Source organism: Lineus longissimus, chromosome 2 (assembly GCF_910592395.1).
Source record: "Lineus longissimus chromosome 2, tnLinLong1.2, whole genome shotgun sequence".
NCBI classification, from domain to species: domain Eukaryota; kingdom Metazoa; phylum Nemertea; class Pilidiophora; order Heteronemertea; family Lineidae; genus Lineus; species Lineus longissimus.
Window position 1 is genome coordinate 2175388 of NC_088309.1, and position 22552 is coordinate 2197939.

General features: G+C 41.2%; 1 protein-coding gene across 5 annotated transcripts; it reads right to left on the reverse strand.

Annotated features, from left to right (window-relative positions):
- Positions 1 to 612: 612 nt before the first annotated feature.
- On the reverse strand, positions 613 to 22394 carry LOC135500860 (sorting nexin-27-like). 5 transcript variants are annotated; one of them, XR_010449530.1, is made up of 15 exons: positions 22127 to 22394; positions 19881 to 19963; positions 16501 to 16649; positions 10373 to 10565; positions 10082 to 10152; positions 8444 to 8500; positions 7271 to 7375; positions 6696 to 6774; positions 6189 to 6349; positions 5829 to 5918; positions 5230 to 5379; positions 4879 to 5007; positions 4519 to 4592; positions 4063 to 4119; positions 613 to 3606 (listed from the first exon to the last, which is right to left on the reverse strand). XR_010449530.1 is itself a non-coding variant. In XM_064792530.1 (15 exons), exons 1-15 carry the CDS (start codon positions 22390 to 22392, stop codon positions 3541 to 3543), a joined length of 1716 nt encoding a protein of 571 aa, XP_064648600.1. In that variant the 5' UTR covers positions 22393 to 22394; the 3' UTR covers positions 613 to 3540. The 5 variants fall into 5 exon arrangements, 4 of the variants coding, with proteins under 4 accessions (XP_064648600.1, XP_064648606.1, XP_064648615.1 ...); XM_064792530.1 differs by having other exon boundaries at positions 4533 to 4592; XM_064792536.1 differs by lacking the exon at positions 8444 to 8500 and having other exon boundaries at positions 4533 to 4592.
- Positions 22395 to 22552: the final 158 nt, after the last annotated feature.

Genomic DNA, 22552 nt, shown 5'->3' on the forward strand with positions numbered 1-22552 from the left:
GACTGAATGTCTCTTTTACCTGGAGGACAGTCTTCAGGCTGACTGATTGTCCCCTCAGTACAGTCCAATTGTGATAGCCATCCACATTGTCTGCAATTCAGACTGAATGTCTCTTTTACCTGGAGGACAGTTTCCATGCTGTACTGATTGTCCCCTCAGTACAGTCCAATTGTGATAGCCATCCACATTGTCTGCAATTCAGACTGAATGTCTCTTTTACCTGGAGGACAGTCTTCAGGCTGACTGATTGTCCCCTCAGTACAGTCCAATTGTGATAGCCATGCACATTGTCTGCAATTCAGACTGAATGTCTCTTTTGCCTTGAGGACAGTCTTCAGGCTGTACTGATTGTCCCCTCAATACAGTCCGATTGTGACAGCCATCCACATTGTCTGCAAATCAGACTGAATGTCTCTTTTACCTGGAGGACAGTCTTCAGGCTGTACTGATTGTCCCCTCAGTACAGTCAGATTGTGACAGGCATCCAAATTGTCTTCAAGGAGACTCACACAGCCTAATCTATGAGTTGTCCTTTTAAGTGATAGTAAGACTGTACCGAAGACACTACCCAGTAGAAAGGGGACTGATGCAATGAAGGAGAAAACCCATCAGTTTTATATTAATGTCAATATCTTTATTTCTCGTCTTAGTCTAGTACCAATACAACAAAACTAACACAAAGTTTGGTCTTGGTAACCCTGGTGACTATACAAGTGCAGCCAGTAAGTGCGACCAACTGCCTATAAATACTAAACAAGTAACAGATACTCAGAGTTATCTCATAAGACTGACGGTGACAGTCACCAAGAATAAGATGCAGAAAATGTCAGAACTTTGAAGACCACATTTCAATTGCGTCAATTTCACTTTCTTCCTTATATCTGAGTCCGCAGTAAAAAACGATGTGTTAAACTTTAACCCCCAAAATGTAGTTTATACATTAATCACAACCTCATACTTCATACATGTACATGTAGGAATCCTCTTGAGTACACGTTCATGAGAAATAATAGCAAAATACAGTCACTTTGTGCATTTTTTACAATAAGCATATCTGATTATGTACAAAATGATGAGAACTATGGACCAAACTTTCAAAACAATATGAAACACCCTCCCCAAATACCAGCTGACAAAACCCCGAGCCGTCTTGGATTTGACCATAAGATTTGCAACCCAATGCTAGTACATGGAGTGATTGTCACTGCCGAATAAGGGCACAAGAACATTTCAAATCAGGCCTCTACCTTTTTGGGGAGAGCCCTTGGTCCCAACTCACATGTTCTCCTCATTTCTGCTCTTAGTTACACGTAAACCCTGGGAAATACACCAGCTATGCACTCTTGGATAAAACAGGCAACTATCAAAGACACTTCCTACAGTAAACCCAGAAATATTGGAGACATTTTATTTCATGGTTCCGAAAAACTGCAAATTTTGCATACACTTACATGTACATGCAATTCATACTACCTAAAGCCAAATTGATGTACATGTATGTGCAGTGTCTTCTAGAACACCCCATTCAGGCCCCGATAAAGTTATTTTGCATCAAATATCTTAAGAATTTCAAAAGGCCTTCGTCACAGGATATCAATGTTATGAAAAATATGTTAAGCCTTGTTTTGAATGTAGTGGTCCTTGGTATGGTTGCCTGATTAAGACTGCCCAGGAAAACCTCAACCCCAAACACTCAGCAGGTGCATTTTTGGTCTATCTCAGCGGTCTTGATTTAACCGAGAACTTCTAGCTCGGCGTTAATTCCTTAATTGATAATACACAGATTATCTACCACCCGTTCTTGCTCATACCAAAATTGAAAGACCAATACAGGAAGTTTACTTGAATTCTGGGGTTCCTAGTCTACCTTTCAGAAATAAAATAGCTAGCTACTATAATGAAGATCTGAATATAATATGTAAAGCCATGCGATTGAATATATTTTTGATCATAAACAAAAGGTGCAATTAAGACCTTGGTAATACCAAGTGTAAATATAAAGGCTGTTGGTGAATTCCATGCTGGCTGTCACTCATTTCCAGATATTGATTATGCAAATGCTGCTAGTCAACATGAACACAAGGCCAGGCAATTCAAAAATGGCATACACTTCAAGGCACACAGTGGCCAATGAACCAAGAACTTGTGTGTGTTACTCTAATCAGACCAGACATTGACGTGAAATTAACCAAGTTCAAACATCAAGGACTGCATTGTTAACAACAATAAGAGTGTAGTGAACCGCTCGAGGAGTTTGATGTACAGGCCAGTCTTCAACAAGCTCAACGAACTATAAAGTTTCGGATGTCAATCTGTGTCCTTGGAGGAGTCTTAGCCAAAGTGTACAATGTGTGGATAATGTGTGGGTTGATGCACCATATGGGTCAATGGAATGAATATGACATCCAAAATGACTTCTTTTTTTCGATGTGATGAGGTCATCTCACACCTCTAGAAGCCACAAAAGACATCATGCACTCAGAAATTTCGAATTGTTCGTTTTGGAACACAAGAGACAAATCACAATCACTCAACAATAGGACGCCTAGATACAGTCAATATGACTATATGATAGATATCAGAGTACATCAGACTGTAATGGACGATAAAAAGCATTTCAAGAAAATATATATGCTCTAGATACATACATGTACAAGATAAACAAAGAAACACAACTGCAACGTGTAGCCTACCGGTACATGAAAATATACAGTGTCTATCCAGTTAATATGATCCTAAAACTCAACTGACTGCTAGGATGAAGCTGGCAGCTATGTCAAACTGTCTTGAACCCACCCAGAGCCCAGCACTTATTAAGTTTATGCCCACAGTAAACTCAAATCTTCCAAGGAGCTTGTAGGCTGTTCTCCCAGCCCCCTCCATTAAAGTACATGTACCAATTTTTTTCAAAAAACCATTTCAAATGAATGCAAACCTCTTTCTATCCCGTTCATCCTTCTTGACTACTAGTGATTATAAGATACATGAGTATTTTGATTGATAGAGGAAAGAAAGAAATTGAAGACAGGGACACATAATGTCTGAAAACAGGCAAGCTGATCAACTAACGAAAATCAACAACAGCACAGACCTTTGGATGAAAAATACAGCATATTATTGGAATCTAACTAACTAGTTGAAGGAATTTTCCGGACCAGCCATTTACACAAATCATGTCATAATCCACAAAATATTAATTTTGCCCCCCTCCACATCTCACTCAAATAATGAATAAAAGTTTCAATTGCGGATTCCACAATTCAAAATAAGTGTGAGATACTAGATGAAAATGGCTACCAGAACTCCAACTCCTTTTAACACCATACCAAAAGACCAAGATCTGCTTCACAACCAACATGTCACACCTCTTTATCTAAAATGAACTTCTCCATCCATAATGCAGTTCCAAACAAGGCTCGTCTGATTTTGATGTGTAGGGGTGACAGGCTAAGGCCTGAAGCAGGCATTTATTTCACAGAAAGTTTCAGGCCACACGATCACAGAATATTACAGTATAAAAGTTCTTGATTCTCGAGTTATTTACAGGTCGCCATCGCCGATGCTGTTATCCTCCGGTGCTCTCCGCCGCGCTGGACGATGGGCAGTCTGGAACAGGATGAGTGATAATCATCATACATATAATTGCTAAATACAAGAGGAATTGATGATGTTATTGAGAAGTAAAATGCGCAAATATGGCTTGTCTGTCGCCTATTGGTAGTCGGTATTTTCATATCATCACTTGAATTGGAAATGGCTAAACTGTCCAAAAAAGCACATAGGCTGGTTAAATGTGACATTTAGACATCGAGACAAATCACACATGATTAGATTCACATTAAACATCTGAACAAACATATAGAATATGCGTGTTATGACACAAAACTCGGCCAGTGAGTGTGTGATGACATCACAAAATGATTACAAGACAGCTTGTGATTGGTTAAGCCTGGTAAGTAATGAAGAGGTAGAATGATCAGACCCAAGCTGTTGCCGCCTTTTACAATTTAAGAAATCCGACAATAGATTTGAAAGTTTCTGATTAGTTCTTCATTTCCTTACCAAAGGCTCTGGCGAGGAGCTAGCAGTTGTTAGATTACCATGATTAACCATTCTGCTCTGAAAGAAACCAAATGAACACACATACACATGTAGAACATTGATACAGCCTCTCTCCTTGATGCCTTCTTTGCAGCAGGTCCGACCCAAACTTCATATCCCAAGTACAGCTAATAAGCGGCTTATACTGAGAAACATGAGTGCACCATGCCTGCTTTCTGAGTGAACAGTTAACACTGACCACAATGAACAGTGATTGACAATGAGAGCAAAAGGGTATGAAAAGAAAAACCTTCAGTACATTCATTGTTGTGACAACATCACCCATTGGCTGAACACTGCCATAAATCAATGTCAAGTCAGATCCAATGTTATACATACCTGTAAGGTTTTACTGAATACACCCACCAAACAACAGCTACACCATATTTACATGAATGATAGAGATATTGTACATACCACAAGTCACTGACCTGTTCTTCCCAAGTGATTTCAGTTGTAATCCGCTCAAAACAGTCATACATATAGTTGAACTGCAAAAGTAACAAATTCATTTTCGTTAGATAATGACACTTGACAGAACATTTACAGCCTAACAGCTTGATACAAAGACAAAAGTCAGATCCATTGTTAGAGTGAAACTACTTCAAGTGCTGCGTCACCAGCTGGTAACTTTGAAACTACTCTGGTATGTGAAGGAGAACTTATTCTAGCCATTGGTTTTTACTGGGCCATTCAAACATACTATTTATATAAGCAGTTTGTGACAGGATTCCTAGAATAATGATGTGTACGCTAGAGGCGCAGTACAATACTTACATAAGGCGAGAATACTTTCACCCATCTCGACCTCTTCCCTTCTCGCGCGTATTCAAAGTTAAAACTCATCCCCTCTTCATCGATGTCGAACTGCTTGATGTCATCCCACGCAAACTCTATTACTTGTGACTGAAATATCAAGTACCATTCGATGAAAATTTGAAGGTTCTCTTACCCGATGAGACAGGATTTTAAACCGTTACAGGCCTTAAAGTTCACAAGAAGGGCTTCGTTAGAAACCTCTCAATCTTTATAATGGCACCATTTTAGTCATATTGCGATTTTCAGAAATGTTCTCAAAATGGCCACCACAACAAAGATTTTTTGATACAGTCTCTCTTTTACACAAACCTCTGGCGTGCCATCTTCTTTAGCTGCTTGCAGTTTGAAATTCTTTACACCAAAAACAGCGATCACATGTCCATCCTTTCGTGAATCACAGGCACAATGTGGAAACGCTATCTCCCCATAACCATCAATTTGCCGGCACATCTTGAGGTACTGAAAAAAGCAAATAGTTCACATATCTCTGTCGTTGGGTATGCTCCACTTATTGAGATTTCTGCAAATTGCCAATTGGCATCAGCAGAGACACCTCCTCTGAGCCCAAGGAGTCCATCACAAATTCTGCAAGCAGATCAAAGGATATTCTCTTCGCCAGTACTGACTTCCATTACAACATCACTTTGACTTTCTTTACCACTGATATCACTTTCTTTAAAGGTCATAGCCCTGGCATGGTTTGACTGCGAACAGCCAATAATCAGTCAATAAGATAACATATGAACAATTATTGACTTATCTTTGAGGCAATTACCAAGACCACTCATAAATCCATTTCTCCAGGAAATATCGGACTGGTCTTTAAGTACGCAGTACTTTATTGAAAACATCAGCAAGTCAAGTGTGAACATATTTCGACAGCCTTGCTTTTTGTTCAAAATTCTTACCTCTAGTTTTTTGCCCGACTCTTGTAAACTTTTTAATTCATAAAGCTTCTCGCCTGGTTTAATATTGCCACGACTAACATCGTCCACCGCCTGAAATATGATGGAGAATGTATTGGCAACTTCAATCGCTCTTCTGCTCATTCACTTCAACAAAGACCAATGTATTTTCCTCGAATTGTGCTACAAAGGCTGCTTCTAATATCCTCTCTGTTGTACATGTGTGGTATCTTCAGCCAACCTCAGGAAAGGCCAAAGGTTTCAAGAATGTTAATTCTAAAGTTAGGATTTCTCCAGAGATTGAAACCAGCTGCATACAGCCTTTCTTTAGCTGAAGAACAGAAATTGGGTAAACAGCCTCACCTGCCAAAACAAGAAGTTAACTATTGCCTCATTATTGTGTAAGACTGTTTCTTTGGACAGAGAGAATAGCCACTTCCTCAGAGTGATACACGTTGCCGTGGCAGTACTATAGTTCTGTATGTACAAATTGTGGGGGAATTCATTCGGCTGGAGTTTACGTTCTGAAAGAAAGGTCAGAACAAGTTTATAAGACAGCCTTTTTGTACGGCTGCAATGACTAACTGCCTGCCTGCCAATTTCAATAGTGCTACCAGAGCCACAGCTAAGACTGCATGGTCAAGTGAACGGCAAGTGAAGGGCATGTCCCCACACCACGGCACACCCTATAAAGTCAAGTGCACAGGCCTCAAAATGTGACCATTGCTATAGATATTTGAAACAGAGATGGTCATACACTTCTCTTCAATCTAATGACCTCACAGTCAAGATGATTCCAGATACTGTGAGCAGGTACAGTGGCTTATCATCCTTCTAAACCTTGCCACATACAACACACATCAAACTCACCAAAGTTATACTCTTCTATTTCAAAGAGGGCAAAATACATGGCAGTTTCTTCGTCCATACCCAACTTGGCAATGACGGCCTGGAAAGGAAATGGTTGTCCAAGTAAATAGAACATTCATGAGTGAGTACCTACTTGAGACTGGTGCTACAGCAACAGGATTTATCAATATTAGGGTAGATATACTAATAGCAATCCACTAGATTTCCCAAGAACATTGTCGATACAGAGCTGTAATCGCGAGCTAGGCTGAAATACACTATTAGTTAATTAATCATAGTGTTAAGGCGTCACCGCTCAGAGAGTTATGGTATGTCAGTATTTGTTTGTTCTATCTATGATACAATTGCAGCGTGCACCAAGCCTTCAAGTGGTTGCATTTATCTACACTGCAGTTCTGATCAATATATGATTCTCAGGGTGCAACAGTGGAATACAGAGTCGGGTGCCAAGTTGGGGTTAATTCCATGACGTCAGACAGTGGGGAAACTCAAATCAAAGTTAGCCAATCAGGTCAAATCACCAAGAAGATGCTGCAATGTATTGCACTGTGTCCATTTCCCCTTGATGGACTTACCTCAAACACTTGGTCCGTAGTGTATGAATTCTTGATTGTGACAGTGAGCACATTTCTGTCTGGGAGGAGCACCTTTAATTCAACATCATTCGAAGAGTTACAATTCTGAAAATAGAAAGCAGATCATGAGTTCTAGCATCTTGGGCTTAGGCTCGGAAATTGCAATGTCTCTCTGTACTGTCTGCTCCGATATAGTTTAAAATTCTCTTGCAAGTGTTCGAGGCAATCAAATTAGACGAGTACATGTACCATTCTAATAATGTGAGTGTCTTTAAGTTCCTCCTAACATCTTGCCAATTGACGTCTAGACACTTCCATAAAATCCCTGCTGAACGGCAGTAAAACGTGCCATGATTGTTAATAGCAGACGATAACAACATGTCAGTTCGTTAGGGAGCACACACATCAGACATTAATCAATTATCCAACGTTTTTATATCAATTAGATAACAACACTAAAGCTGGCATAGTCTCCTATTACAGATGCTGTTTAGCCTGGGAACTATGATCCTCAGGGACCAAACAGGTCCACAACATCAATCCATGTGATAGTACGAGTTTGCCTCCATATTTCACATCAAAAGATGATTAAATTTTTGAGACAATTAATGATGAAAGTGTTTGCTTTTTGGTTGAGGATATTCGAGAGCTGGGTGAGAAGATTTGATTAAGTCTTGTCAGTGTAATGAGCCAAGAAACATGGTTTATTAGATTCCCAGGAAAAGCTTCTGAATTACTTATTAGCTACCTAATAATGATCTTGAGCATCCCAATGAGGACAGAACCTCCCCCCCCCTCATTGTTGATGAGCATCCCAATGCAGACTTGGTAATGAGTACTATGTTGTATAAAGAATAGAAAAGAATAGAACTGTAGAGGGGAACCTCCTCTTGCAGACACCTCTGAATTCAAGACACCCTCTCTCCTGGGGAGTATGCAATCAAGCTGCCTCACAGAACCAGGACTCTGACTACCTCTGCCAGCGAGGTGCCCACTTACTCCTGGGTGGAGATAAGCAAGTAGGATCAAGTGCCTTGCTCAAGGACAAAAAGCCATGGTGTAATGGTAAGGATGAGATGTACATGCTCGTCGTCTTAGGTTAAAGGAACAAGAAGGAGTAGCAGAACGAGCTCCTGGAAGGGGACCATGCTGCACCAGAAGCAGACCACGTACCTTGTTCGAACTGTTGGAGGGTTGAAGAGAAGCACTTGCACCAGAGTCTTTACTCGCCTAATGGATAGCAAGAAATAAAATAGAAGAGAGAGTCAGGACTGTGAAGGCCATGAGCAACTGGGCCCAGTACTGTACACAGCAACTTCAACCGTTGATTGTCAAGGTAACGTTTCAAAACCCGAGATCGCTTTCCAAGTCAAATGCAATCACTGTCTGCCATGTCTTTATACTAATCCAATCAACCCAACCAAAACTCCAACATAAATTGCTAACATTATTGGTTTGAGCGTAAAATCATCCGCCACTGAAGTGTAACAGAATTTATACTAACTCAATTTCCACATAAGTGAAGCCAATTGAGAGAATACCAAGTGACATGTTTTTACTATACAAGACATCAGTGGTTTTTAACGGGAATATCAGAGCATAACGTCGGAGACCGAATTGTGAGGTATACTCTAGTCGATGAAGTAATCACTTTCCAATGACTCTCCAATAAATATCCAACTAAACTAGACAGCAAGTAAAACATTGCCAAGGGACCAAACTATTGACACAATCACCCCGATCAATCATGGCACGACCGTAGCCAATGTCTGCGATCACCGCCAATGTCTGCCATCACTGCCCATCAATACAGGAAATGGTAAATGAAGATAACTACTCTCGTGTCACCTCAGTCGCGACCACCAGGCAAGGACCGGAAATTCGACCATGTGATTTGTAACAAGATTCAACAGGACCGATACTTTTATTCTTCACAGAGTGTGAAGATTTCTCGACATCTGAGACAGCATGTCGGTGAGATGTAATGAATGCATCAAGAACACTGTTATTTCAGCGAGAATTGAACTCCCCTTTACATCCTCGAAGATGGCAACGATATTCTGCCCAGAAAAAACTGATTTGGCCAATGACGCAGAACCGACATGCAAACTCATTTATACTGCTCTTCACCAAACAAAACAGGGTTTGATTGACTGCATCATCACAGGCATACTTTGTGAAAAACCAATTCAATAACCACCGATCTATCCCAATAGTATTTCATAAGTCGTTGCATTTCTGCGCGAGTGGTCAGTACATCAGAGGATATTGGCGTATTTTACCAGCGCTCTCATCGAGTGTGTTGTTGGCCTGTCCTTGTTGACCATGCATCACATGAACGAACTGAGCTGTGAGATTTGCATCCAAACATCTGACAGACGGCTGTAAGTGTAATCTCTCGGGACTGAGAGCACGGAAGTACCAACCATAGGATTTGAATACATTTGATTCCACCACCACCTTGAACAGTTGACCTGTGACATTTGGAAGGTAAAGACAATACACCAACAGAGATAAGAGGGAGTCAAGCCAATTGACAGACAGAAAGTCCAATATGACAAATGGATTTATATCAATTTTACAAACCCTGAGGCATGCTTAACTCATCCAGACACTTTCGTGTTGTTCTCCAAAATAGCGCCCTCCAGAATCAAACCTGGTGTGGAAAGAACATATGGCAGCTCCAGAAGGACAAGAAATAGCATAGAAAGAATACAGTAGTCCAAATAGATTTGAACTGAATACTCTGGCATGCTGACCACAACTGTAATCCGGTCACCAAATCAAAAAACTATTCCAGCTTTTACTCACCGAATCATCATCCGAGGCCGACAGAAATTCCTGGACAATATCGCACTCTGCAATAACTCTGACGGCGCATACTGCAAATAGATCAACATGGTTGGTTCATTGATTTAAGAATAAAGAAACATTCCTGACTGGTGTTAAATCGTATTGGGAATCAACAACACAGGATGAGCAAATTGGAATATTGGGCCTCATCACTGGTACACTCCTTATGCATTTGATAATCACAGTATCAATTTGCAAAGACCACTGCCTGGGGAGTGCACAGCAATAGCTATCAATTTCCATTCTCACCTTTTTCCAAATACTGTTCCAATCCTCGCCTCCGGGCATCTAGCTGCTGCTCCGAGAGCTGGAAAGGCCACTTGCCAGGCAGCTTGGGAAAAACGAAATCGGTGAATTCTTTTTTCAATGCCCTGTGAAGGTCGGCGTATTCTCGATATCTCCTTGAGCACAAGTGGCGTCCGGCCATGTATATATTATAAACCTGCAATGACAAGATATAGAGGAGGCGGTTAGTTGAAATAAACAATGCAGATGAACGTTGAAGTCCCGCCAAGAATTTTATATCAAAAATCGCTTTTCAGCAAGTCTGGCAAGAAATGTTAAAGAATGGATGCAGCAGGAGGGTCTATCTAATTGTTTCGTTAACAACATAGAGAAAATACCTCCATGACCACAATATTCTTTTCATCGAAAGGTCAGATATGTGTAATTATCAGATTATTAACACGATTGGTCCAGTAGGCAGGCGATCACATTCCATCTGGCCGATCACTGATCAGAAACCGAGCCGGACGGAAATGGCCACATTTCACAGCCGAGTCAATTAAATTAGGCAGGCTTAATGATTCTGCCACAGTGGTCGCTAATAACATCAGGATTTGTTCAATCATAAGGCTCTCCTACAGAGAAACCTCCAAGATCTGGCTTTTGATAGAAAATATTGAGTAGAAACTTCGTAAGCAGGCTCTTTAGACAATATTTGGACAACTGTCGGAGGACACCCTTAGGAAGCCACACTGTCAAATAGAGCTGACCATTCTGTCACATGAGTATGCCAGGATCAGCTGAGAATAGGCTCATGTGGTTCCTGGGGCACTCAAGGGATGAAACACATTAATAAGGTACGGACAGCCACAATGCCCAGATTATTGAATGCACATTCATTATCAGTGACATTGAATGATGCCAGGATTCTATTGGAACAAACAGTTTTCCGATAACCAGCCCAGGGAAGCCTGGAACACGCTTGATAGAGGGATAATATGATTTACTAAAGCATCCTCGAATTATGAGTGAGTCTACAAATAAGATAGACTCTCTTAGTGAGTAAATATTGAGGCTAAAATGTGTACCACTCCAGCTCAAGTCCACCTTTTCTGATTCGTACTAAACTGTAGAGCGCATTTCACATGGATCTCCCCCCAGACTAATTTCATCCTAGTATGCATTGCCATTGGAGCCACTATGTGAAGGAGGGCAATGCAACTTGTCAGTTCTTGTCCACCTTCTGTGATTTGTCCCCAAACTCCAAAGCACATTACTATGGATTCCATGATTGACTTGGTTCTAATATGTAACAGGGTCCATGGGAGCCATTGCTAGCCAGATGTTGCCGTTGATTACTTTTCTGTTAGATAGATCACCTCCATAACCCTTCGCGTCATGGGGTTAGTGGTGCACAGTTGATGAGATCTGTCACTTGGTGCATGAGCCAACTGACCCTGACATATGGTGATTGGCTTGGTGTCATGGTTTCTGTGGCAAGTGACTAGTATAGGAGTAAAACTCCCCTGTCGGTAACAAGGCTCCATGAAATGGACAGTATATCGACTGATCAGCAAAAATTTTGAGAGGACCTCAAGCTCTTCATGTGCCATGTGGTGACATACTCCATTCACAAGACCCTGGTGAAATCATCCACTGATCACAAGCGATCTATTCTAAGGGATACAAGATCACTTCCGCCCCGCCGCGCCTCATCCTGCTGCCCATGGCTTGTTGCCAAGACGAGCTTTGGGCAATTATCATTGGAACTAGATGATGGTCACATCAACCTCCAACACTCCTTCATATAGATCAGACGAGATAGCTAATTCAATAAATGTCAATAGGAAAGGTGTGCTGGCAATGGAAGGCGGTTCGGCTTCGTGATCTGATTGACCAGGGCAGGAAATACCCCAAAACGAGAAGACCCTAGTGTAATGGTTTTACAGATCAAAGCTGTCACCCAATCAACTGACTATAATTCACGGAGGTTTGAGAATGTCAGCTCTACACTTCACTGTCTTGATCGGCAACTATTCAGCTGAAGAATATCACAAGTGTTCGTCATGAAGTTTCGAACAGCTCTTCCTGAACAATGCAAAACTAGCAATAGTACCCCCAGAAACATATTCTAACCCTAGTTTTAAGGATCCTGTTTTATTTGAAGGTGTGATCAGCTCACTGTCCTCTTCATCCGTCACCAACTAAAATGTCCCTCAATTACCAAACCACTTGTCAAGAAAAATTTAACAAACTTTGCCTGATCTTTCTTGGCAGATTATCAGCAGTCTCTAAGGATGCAACAACATATTATAGAGGCATTAGTCCATGCTTGTACCACTCAATTCAACCTTTGCCGCGTCATTCCTGGCAGACTTATCAGCAGTCTCTAAGGAAGGAATGACATCTTACTGAGATGGCTGTCCACCACTCAATTCTTATCATGTCTAACTTCATATCAGATTGGACATTCATCGGATATTATTCATAAGATAACAACAATGTCGGCTCGTAACAGGGATAAAAGGGAGATAAATCAGAGATGAGAGAGCTTTGGTCACATGACAGTTCTATTCAGGATTCTGGCAGCTTTGGAGCAAGTCAGGTTAATCTCAAATCTAGCCATGGTCTGCGGTTGAGAGAAGAGAAGACAATTACGAATTAAACAGAAGATGTGATCATTAAAGAAGTCAAGGAGTGTAAATGGGGGCAAAGGCAGGTTGCATCTTGGTTATGTAAGGGCAACCATGTACGAGAATCATACCATACTACATTCAGTCTTACACACTTTAGTGCAACAGACAGAATGACAGAGTTCATACCTGAAGCTTGATTCAAATGTCAACCACACTACCTCTGGTTCTTACCACCATCACTATAACCATTACACTCATAATATACAGCCTAAAATATTGATAAAAGAAATTTAGAAAAATTCCCACCGCGATATTATAGCAAATATTTGTGAAAAATCTTTACAAAGAGGCCATACGGAGGAGAGTCAGAGATTTCCAATATAAGGGCCGTTTAGACGACAGGCGAAAAGACCGCATTCGGATCGAATCTGGATGAATCCGGATTAAAACCACCCAAGGCGATGGTACCTTTTTAGTCCGGATGCAACCACATTGATCCGGATCTTTTTGCGTTTACACGACGAAAAATTAATCCGGATTCGGGACGCATCCGGATTTTTTCGCGTCGTCTAAACGGCCCTATTGACTCTCGGTGGACTCTGTGGGGAATCGTAAGGTTGTCAAATGTCCACCATAAAACCGGTGATTGAATATGCTCGCTTTTTGAACATATCATTGGAAAATACAACTCGGGTATCAGATTTCAATAATCTTAATTTCCATTCCATCAGGTGATCTGAATGAAGCAGACGTCATGGAAGGTATTCATTGGTAATTTGACTCATTTCATGTACCGCTTGCTTGCTTGAGCCGCAATGCCTATACATGAAGGTCAGATTGACTTTCAACCTCAGGAGTTTTTTAGAAAGCTGTTTGCAACAAAATGTCCTCGCCAATAGGAGAGTATCCTACACACCTCAAGAGAAGGCATGTCTTTAGCATACCTTTCGAAGGTTCAGCCGGAAATACTTGAGCATTTTACCGTAATGATTGACATTAGGCCGTAGGAATTCCCTATCATCATCAATTCATGCAAAAGCAGAAGCAATACCTTCCAGCAAGTGAGACAATTCACTTCCGGCAACAAGAAGATGGGCGGGATGAAATCAGTGCTAATGCCACACCAAATTGAGCGCTAATGGATGAAACATGAAACACGAAGCATACCAGGAAGTAACGTTACCCTACTTCGCACATTCCGTAATCGGTGCAATCAGCACTTTTCAAGTACATTTTTGCAGTAATCTGACACCGAGGCTTCTACCACATGCATGGGGTCTTTTCTTGATCTGTCATGGGTACCAAATATAAGAAATCTCAGATTTAGGTCTCCTACAAAGCTGTAGTTATTCATTAACCAAGGTCACAAGCAAATGTACTGTTAGGGTCAGGCAATCATGGATAATGAGTCGAACACAATCAACCTTATCCCACTCCCCTCCGCCCCTCAAGAAGAGCTGAGATGGTGGCCACATTTCTCCAATGATTACCTGATTGTCTCATTTAGGACAAACAGGAATGAGATCCTCCAATGGCAATTAACGATGTAATCTACTAATTAGCCAAATGAAGACATGAAGATCCAGAATGAAAAACAACATTTTGAACTAAATGATGAGGTAATTATGCAGCTATTCTAAGCCGATTATGTTTTCCCAAGGGGAGATCAAGATTCATTCCTTCCCAGGGAATAGACATCGAATGGCTTGTTGATCACAACCAACGTCATTCCATCACAGCACAGGCGCAACACTTGTACGATGAGGAGACGAATACAGACTCTACGGCTTGCTCACAATTGTCAATTACCATGTCTTATTATCAGAGCCTTGGGCTTTCTGGCTGAATTAGTGGGAAAGAGTAGATGAAGAAACTATAAATCAATTGCCAAAGTTGCAGTTAACCGCACAATATTCACGCCTCTTCATTTCTGCAAATGCAATAACTAAAATTTTAACGAGTTTTATTTTGGCTGTACAAAATTTCTTTTTCCAATCAAACTGTCATTGGCACCTGCATGTACGGCAAAAGGAAGCAACTGATGAAATGGGAAAGTGACATTAGGAATTCTTAGTGCCACAGTCATCAGATATCTCTTTAGCTTTACAATGGCACATTTATTGGTTTCATAGACATTCATGGTCGCAAGGCAAATTCTATTGTTTGATCTTTTGATGCTGATAATCAAATCAAAAACTTAGCTGTTTGATGACAATGACCTAGCCTCTGTTTGATGTGATCGGCAGTACCAGGTTACCATCATCATCATCATCATCATCATCATCACAGTATCTAGCCATTGGCATCACAATCATGTTGTCAAGAGCACAGCTGATCAAAGAACAACTAGAGCTCAGCCTGTTTTGTGATCACCACGCCAATCCATGGACATGCAGTCTCCCATCATTGACAGCTCAACGAGACCAAACTGGGCTGAGGTAATATCGATAAACACATCACCGGTGTTTTGTGATAAAGATATAAAGTAAAGGATCATTTTTATAGGGATCCTGGGAGGATTATATGTCTAGCCAGGGACAGGTGCAAAAGACACTTCATCATGCTTTAAAATGATAAATGATAGGGATGTTGCCATTGACTACACAATTCTGAACATCTACAATATCAAGAACCAGACCATATTCCTTGGAATACAATTCATTATGCTTAGGTTTATCTTGAAGATGAATGTCTCTCCTCCTTCAATAAGTTGAAATACCTAATCCACATCCCCTTTGATATGTATCACTCAGCACTAGCTCGATCATCTACTACAAACCTTACGACAATTATTTCTCATTACCAGATGGTAGCCTACATGTAAGAATGCAAATGTCAAAGACAATCATCTCTTCATGAAAGTTGAACATCAAACAAGGAACACTTCAAGCAAAATCTAATTGAATTTGCAAAAAATCACTATTAGATTCCCGCTTGGCAGGTTTAATCAGACAAGTTAGGCAAAAAAGTTGATCAGAGATTGGATGAAGAAGTCTAAGTGCACTAAAAGAGAGATGGATTCAGCTGTAATTCAGCAAGAACACGACTTTGATGGACTTTTATAGAATGACAGCTCAAAGTGCTTCCACTGATATCCACTGATTCTTCCTGGTGTGAATTGTTGCTGCTACCGTTACGGTTACAGGAAAATTCGTCCCCGGATAATTCGTCCCCGGAAAATTCGTCCCCGCAAATTCGTCCCCGGATAATTCGGCCCCAAGGAAAATTCGTCCCCGGAAAATTCGTCCCTGAGGATAATTCGTCCCCGAGGATAATTTGTCCCCGGAAAATTTGTCCCCGAGGATAATTCGTCCCTGGAAAGTTCGTCCCCGAGGATAATTCGTCCCCCGAATATTTTACAAAGTTGAAAGTTTCTGACTTTACTTTCTAAGACTCTTAAGTCTTGTCGAATGGACTGTAGTAATAACTACTACTTTCGATTTTTCTCATTCAATGTAACACCTCTCTTTACTACCTGCACTGTCAAACTAGGTGATCCATACAACAATTGCTTACCACAAATCTTTCTCCAATTCGTTCTATCGTCTGGTAGTCCGGTATTGAGATGGGTAAGGTCCTCTTCTCTGAGTAATCTATAAGTGACGGACCTGACGATTCATCGCTTGGTTCTAACTTTTCAGCAACTTGCCTTGGCACTGATATAACTGCAAAGAGAAAGGTAAGAAGCACTGTGTAAACAACTGATTTGAATTATAATCGCTGTTATATGCATCAAGAAGATGTCTCATCAATGGGTAAAACTGGTAATCACTGGATTTGATACTGATGAGTGATGAGTACATACTTTAAAGCAAGGGAGAGACTTTCTGGCACCAGCGAACACCAATATCAATGTTGGTACCAACTGTTGGAGCATGAAATGAATGATCAAAAAGATGCTGAAGACCAACTCTTTAACCAATCTAAGGATTTATACCCTATTTATTCCCTTTAGTTCCTAAATCCTAAAGGTGTGGATGATTCCGTATACGGTATAGAGTCGACAAATTCATCATTGACGGCGCAGTTTCTTTATAGGAAATCTTTATAGTGTTATTTATAGGTTCATAAGGCTGGGGAGATATATTGATGGAATGTTTTATGAGAGATGTATGTAAATGGTGGAGTAGTCAATGTACACAGGAGACAGAAGTGACATTTTCTAGTGATGGATGCATGGCTGGGTTAGATCGTTTTCAGTTCTTTCAGTTCTTTTAGTCAGTTGGTGACGTCGCCAAGACACATATTTTATGAGACTTCTGCGTATTCTTGTCATCAGCCTCTATTCTAATCAGACAAAATAGCACAAATACATTGGGAGAACCCATTTGGTGTGATTTGTGGACAATTTCTGCGAAAACACTGTCTAACTCAACACTACGATGTGTTCATCCCACATCTCTTGTCGTATTCAGTCTATGGATCATGGAACATGAAGGTCCTCATGTGAAACCCCAACATCATAGTGGTTTTTCTGGATGAATAGAAGGGTGATGGACCCTACCCCCGGCCCCCCCACACTCCTTTTTTGTATATTACCAAATGTCATCTATGTATACTGAACAAGGAGAGTCTATGCACAGGATGAGTACTGCTACAAGGAATATTATCTCGAGCCAATTAATCTCCATACATCGTGTCTTCTCCTATTGAGTAGACAATATTTCCTCATTAGGAATATTAACGACCAAGCTTATTAGTTTCTAAGGGAAAGATGATGTTTCAAGCTGGTCATTACAGCAACACTGACAAGACATAAAAACAGAGGGTTTTAATCCCGAGATATGTTTGGGCCTTGTGCAAAACGTTCACTCGACAAACTTGTTTGATAAAATCATACTACATGATGAATAATGATCAAATCTAACTTAAGATTTTAACGAGACGTTTCGACAGGAATTGTGAGGGGAATAAGGATCATTCATGATATGGAGAATAATGATCAATATCTCCCATGAGAGGATTTTAATGAGACATCTTTATCAACAGTAATGATGAGGTTCATAATTTTGGATCAGGACACAAGTCACTCTAAGACAGCTCATGTCAACAAATCTAATACCGCGTCAGCTCAGCTGAAGTGTCTCCACCCAACTCAGGTCAGTTGGTGTGTACTCATGTAGATCATGTAATAGCAGGTTCCACTCAGTTTCACGGTCACTCTCACTTTGACACGCCCTTTGACACATAGCCCATGTCAGGCAATACCAAGTTGCCATCAAAACATACAATAATTTCTGACCAGGATGCGCCTAATGAAATTAGAGGTTGTCGTGATGATATGGTCCAGCCAGGGTAGATAGTCAATCAATGCTCTAATGGAAGTCTAAATAAGATGGACAAACTGTCTCCCTGGTGACAACTCAGCAGAGCAGTCATCAACATCATTGAACTCAAATAAACGACTATAGAAACCTCAAAGAGGCTGTGATTTATGTGAACAGTCACAACCAAAGTCTGTGAGCACACAACAGTCACACCCAAAATATGGGAAAGGGGCAGAACTTCAACAGTTCACTGGGACTGGGAAATTTCATAACCTGGTTTATACCCCTCCCCTCTAAAATTCATCAGACTCCTCTGATATGACCACGAAAGCCAAAGAAACCTAACAATCCTCAGTGTCCAGTTGTGTATCATCTCTAAATTTGCAAACCGTTCCCATCTATTCCAGAATCCCACTCATCATGTGCCCCACCAACATGCCTAAAGGAATACCTCTTGTTTATTCCCCATCATCCTCCTTCATTGACAATCATTATTGATGGAGAGCAGGCGCAGCATGTGTTGAGATCATCAATAACGACGAGAAATCATTCACTTTCAATCTCCGAGATCAATATTGATACGCCACATGATGTATGAAGTTGAAGCACGATCAGATGTCTGCAACGCCGTGATAGAAGCGAGAGCATCATGACAGGTAGTCGACCGCCAAAGAGCAACATGACTTAGGCAAGGGTCACACGACTGTATATAATCGATTTCATCAGACTTGCCGATTTAGTTGCTTTATCCTTGTTGCTTCATTTAAGATTGTATTTCCAACTGAGAGTCAACCAAGTATTCAAAGTACTGAAGGTCATGGTGCGGCATAGAACCAGACCGCAATCCCTCACCAAACAACCGGCAACAATACTCTTTCTACTGAGACACTTTAACACCAGCCTTGGAGTTACATCATTACGTCTCCATGCATACTTCTGCACTGCTGCATCAAAGGCATCCTCATTGATTTTGCCACATGTCAAACTCGTTTTTCATTTGACGCATTCAACTGTGCAACATGGTTGTAACAGACTAATGCAACTAGCTGAAGCTGAAATTGAGAGGAATGTTCACTGAGTTGACATTTTGAAAGCTTGAGATTAAAATCGCTAACACATCGCTAACATTTTATTTCTCCAGTCATTCATCAGTGTGGCAGCTACACTTGCAATACACTGGGGCAAGGCTCATTCACTACAAGCTCCGAGTCTGACTGTCTGCAATGGCATGATTTATGGCTCAGTGCACACAGGATCATTCCAAGTATGACTATTGCTAAATGTATCTTATCAACATTAAGCAACTTAACTTAAAGTGATAAAACCATCAAGAAGCCAGCACTATTTCTTCCCAGTCAATGCATGCAGTAATTTGAGCGGGGAGGGGGGGGGGGGATTTTTACAACGACTGGACCCTACGTACAGCAATCATCTTTGTGCAGGTCTATGAAGGCGATCACTGCATGGAGACGAGGATATTCACCATGAAGTGTGCAATACGCCTGCTTCTACGATAACAGTGGTAACCCTTTTAGTGACACCAAGTTAAAAATTGAGGGTTTCATGCTTCAAAAGATACTTCTCTGGGGTTATCTCGAGCCCTACAGAATGTGATTTTGAAAAACTCACCTGTAAGTGTCAGTTTGTCTCCACCGGACTTGATGCAGTCCACAACTTGTTTGTGTGTAGCCCCTTCAACATTTGCTCCATTTCTGAAAAGACAAAACAGCATTTTCATGTTAATCAAATTTTCATACCTTTTGCTGAAACCTTCTACGCCAAATTCCTGAGCCAAATAAAATTCAAGTAAAATGAGCCCTTTTCCATGCATGGCAATATGTGGTTCAATTCACCATGGTAACCATGAGTATTGTTTTAAGAACAAAAGTGTCTGTAGTTAGGAGAGCATTATCAAAACCTGCATATTGAGAGAACAGTTCATCGAGAGAACAGTACATTTCGGCACGGATGCTGTCATGTTTACAATGGCATTTAAAGAAGGAACATGCAGACATCCTATTCCGATTCCATTTTTTGTAAAGCATACATTAGTCGTAACTTCAAAAAGCAATCACCACTCATGGTGACAAGCAGATTGTCTTCTTGCATACACCTGGCTATCACAGGAAGAGCAATTGAACAAAGGTCAGAGAGGCAATCAGACAAGATGGAAATAGCATGTCGCGACAAACCTATTTGTTGAAGGGATATTGGCACACCGTGTTGGTTGATGGCCACAAAATGGACTAAAAGCAAAGCTGTGCCAACAGAGTATCCATGGAGATCATTATATGCACTTTATCAACACAGAGACTCACATGTTGCAAGCTCATTCCCTTGAATTATCATTCTCTGCCTCAGAATCAACTCCACCCAATGAACACAGAAGCTGCAAACTTGGAAATTAGGTAAACAGGGGTCTAGGGCCCTCCCCCCAAAAACATTGGACATCAAAGTGCCAAAATTGCCTTCTCTGGGCATCGGAGGGTTAAAGCTAGCAGCAGTTATTAGCTTCTTTGGGATGTGCCCTAAGTTTTTTGACTCTTTTCTTAAGTTTTTGACGGACTTGAATTTCTAAGGGTTTTGTGTCATCTGGGTGCATTGTATTATGGTTTCAGTTGTCCAGGGATATCTTAAAAAGTTCTACTGAGCTAGGTTTTTCAACTGATGCAGAAATGCCCTGTGGACCTGTTTGTCATCCAGTACATAATGTTATAAGCCAACAATTGACTTTGACATCATAGAACTATACAATGGAGATGCAGGTAATCAGACTGAGCTGTGACATTCCAATTGAAATGATAAACATCAATCAATAGCTGACCAACACAGATAACCTCCAATGACCAATAACAACAGCAAGGTCCCAGGAGCAAGGTGAGGGATCCAGCAAGTTGTCCACTTACAACACAGTACATCTATGAATTGACACAGCCATTTGATTCTTATATGAAGTTGGAGGGAACCAACTGAAAAAATTGTGAACTGAGATCCAACCACGGCAATATAAAGAGTGTTTTCACGGTCAGCCAGGTTGGAGGGCAGAACAATGATTTGTCATGGGGCCATTTCATGGCATTTGGGACGTGGTATCAAAAACATAAATGTTGGAATCTAAGCAAAATACCAATTGGACATGTTATAGATGTCTCAACCTACTAGAAAACAAAAATTTGGGTGGAAAGTATTACTGACTTTACTGCATCAAAGGCTGTCAACAGTCATTTGGGCTTGCCTTCTTTTGTCTGTCCCCCCAGCATGGCAGGTGATGACGTCACGTGAAACCACTCTATTGCGTGGTAGCCTGCGGTGTTAACCACTAGGCACTGAAGCTCCTCAAAGTCGATGCCTACGTTGGGGTTCGATCCAGGGATCTCAGGACAAAATGGTAGGCAAAATTCCCTCTACACATTGTGCCACCAGGGCAGCACAAAATGTTTAAAGTTCATCTGGGACTTCAACCCCATTGTTCAGTGTGCTACCATTGAGCCGTCACTCAGTCCTTTCAATCTCAATACGGCTAGGCAAGAGTGACATGACCTACTTTACTTTTAGTTTCTGAAAAGCTCAGAACCAAACAGAAAAACTCATCTAAAGCTTTTAGGTTTGTAGAATCTGAAAAAAACAATAACTTATTTGAACTATGCGACCCTGGCCTAGTTAGGCCAACTGATAGGCGATTTTGCTACACCACATATATGCAACATTGTATCCGCGTATGTAATCACAGCTTGGATCTTGCCTTGACAGCTTGACATGCTGCATTTTTCACCAGCCATTTTACTAAAAAGAGGCGATTATTAGCGCCGAGAATAGGACCATTTCTTCTGCTGGAACCCACACGTTACACATACAACACTAACACCTCGACTTACACTTCTAAAATCCTGTCCCCCTTCAAAATGCCTGCTCTTTCCGCGGCACCTCCCTCCAAAACTGCACTGACATGTTGCAGGGGGGCGTATAGTTCGCCGTTTATACTCCGTAGTTGGCCACCCTCGCTAACCTGACCTCGTACATTAAATCCGAAGCCTGTCTCAGTCTTTACTACAGTCACAACCCTAGGCCCTGAGGGTGGACCGTCAGGGTTTAGGGGGGTAGATGGTGACAGTGACCCTTCTTCCTCACTGCTGTCCGCCATGTTTTACAAATCACACAAGTCACATGACGGCAAAATCAATCTCGTCCCACCACTTGCCCGAACGACTCGACTCGACCCATGGCTGTATTTGCAGTCACTAATAGTGGTTGCTAAGGGTGACCATGGGTGTGGTCTAAGCTATGTCGAGCCACCGTCGTTG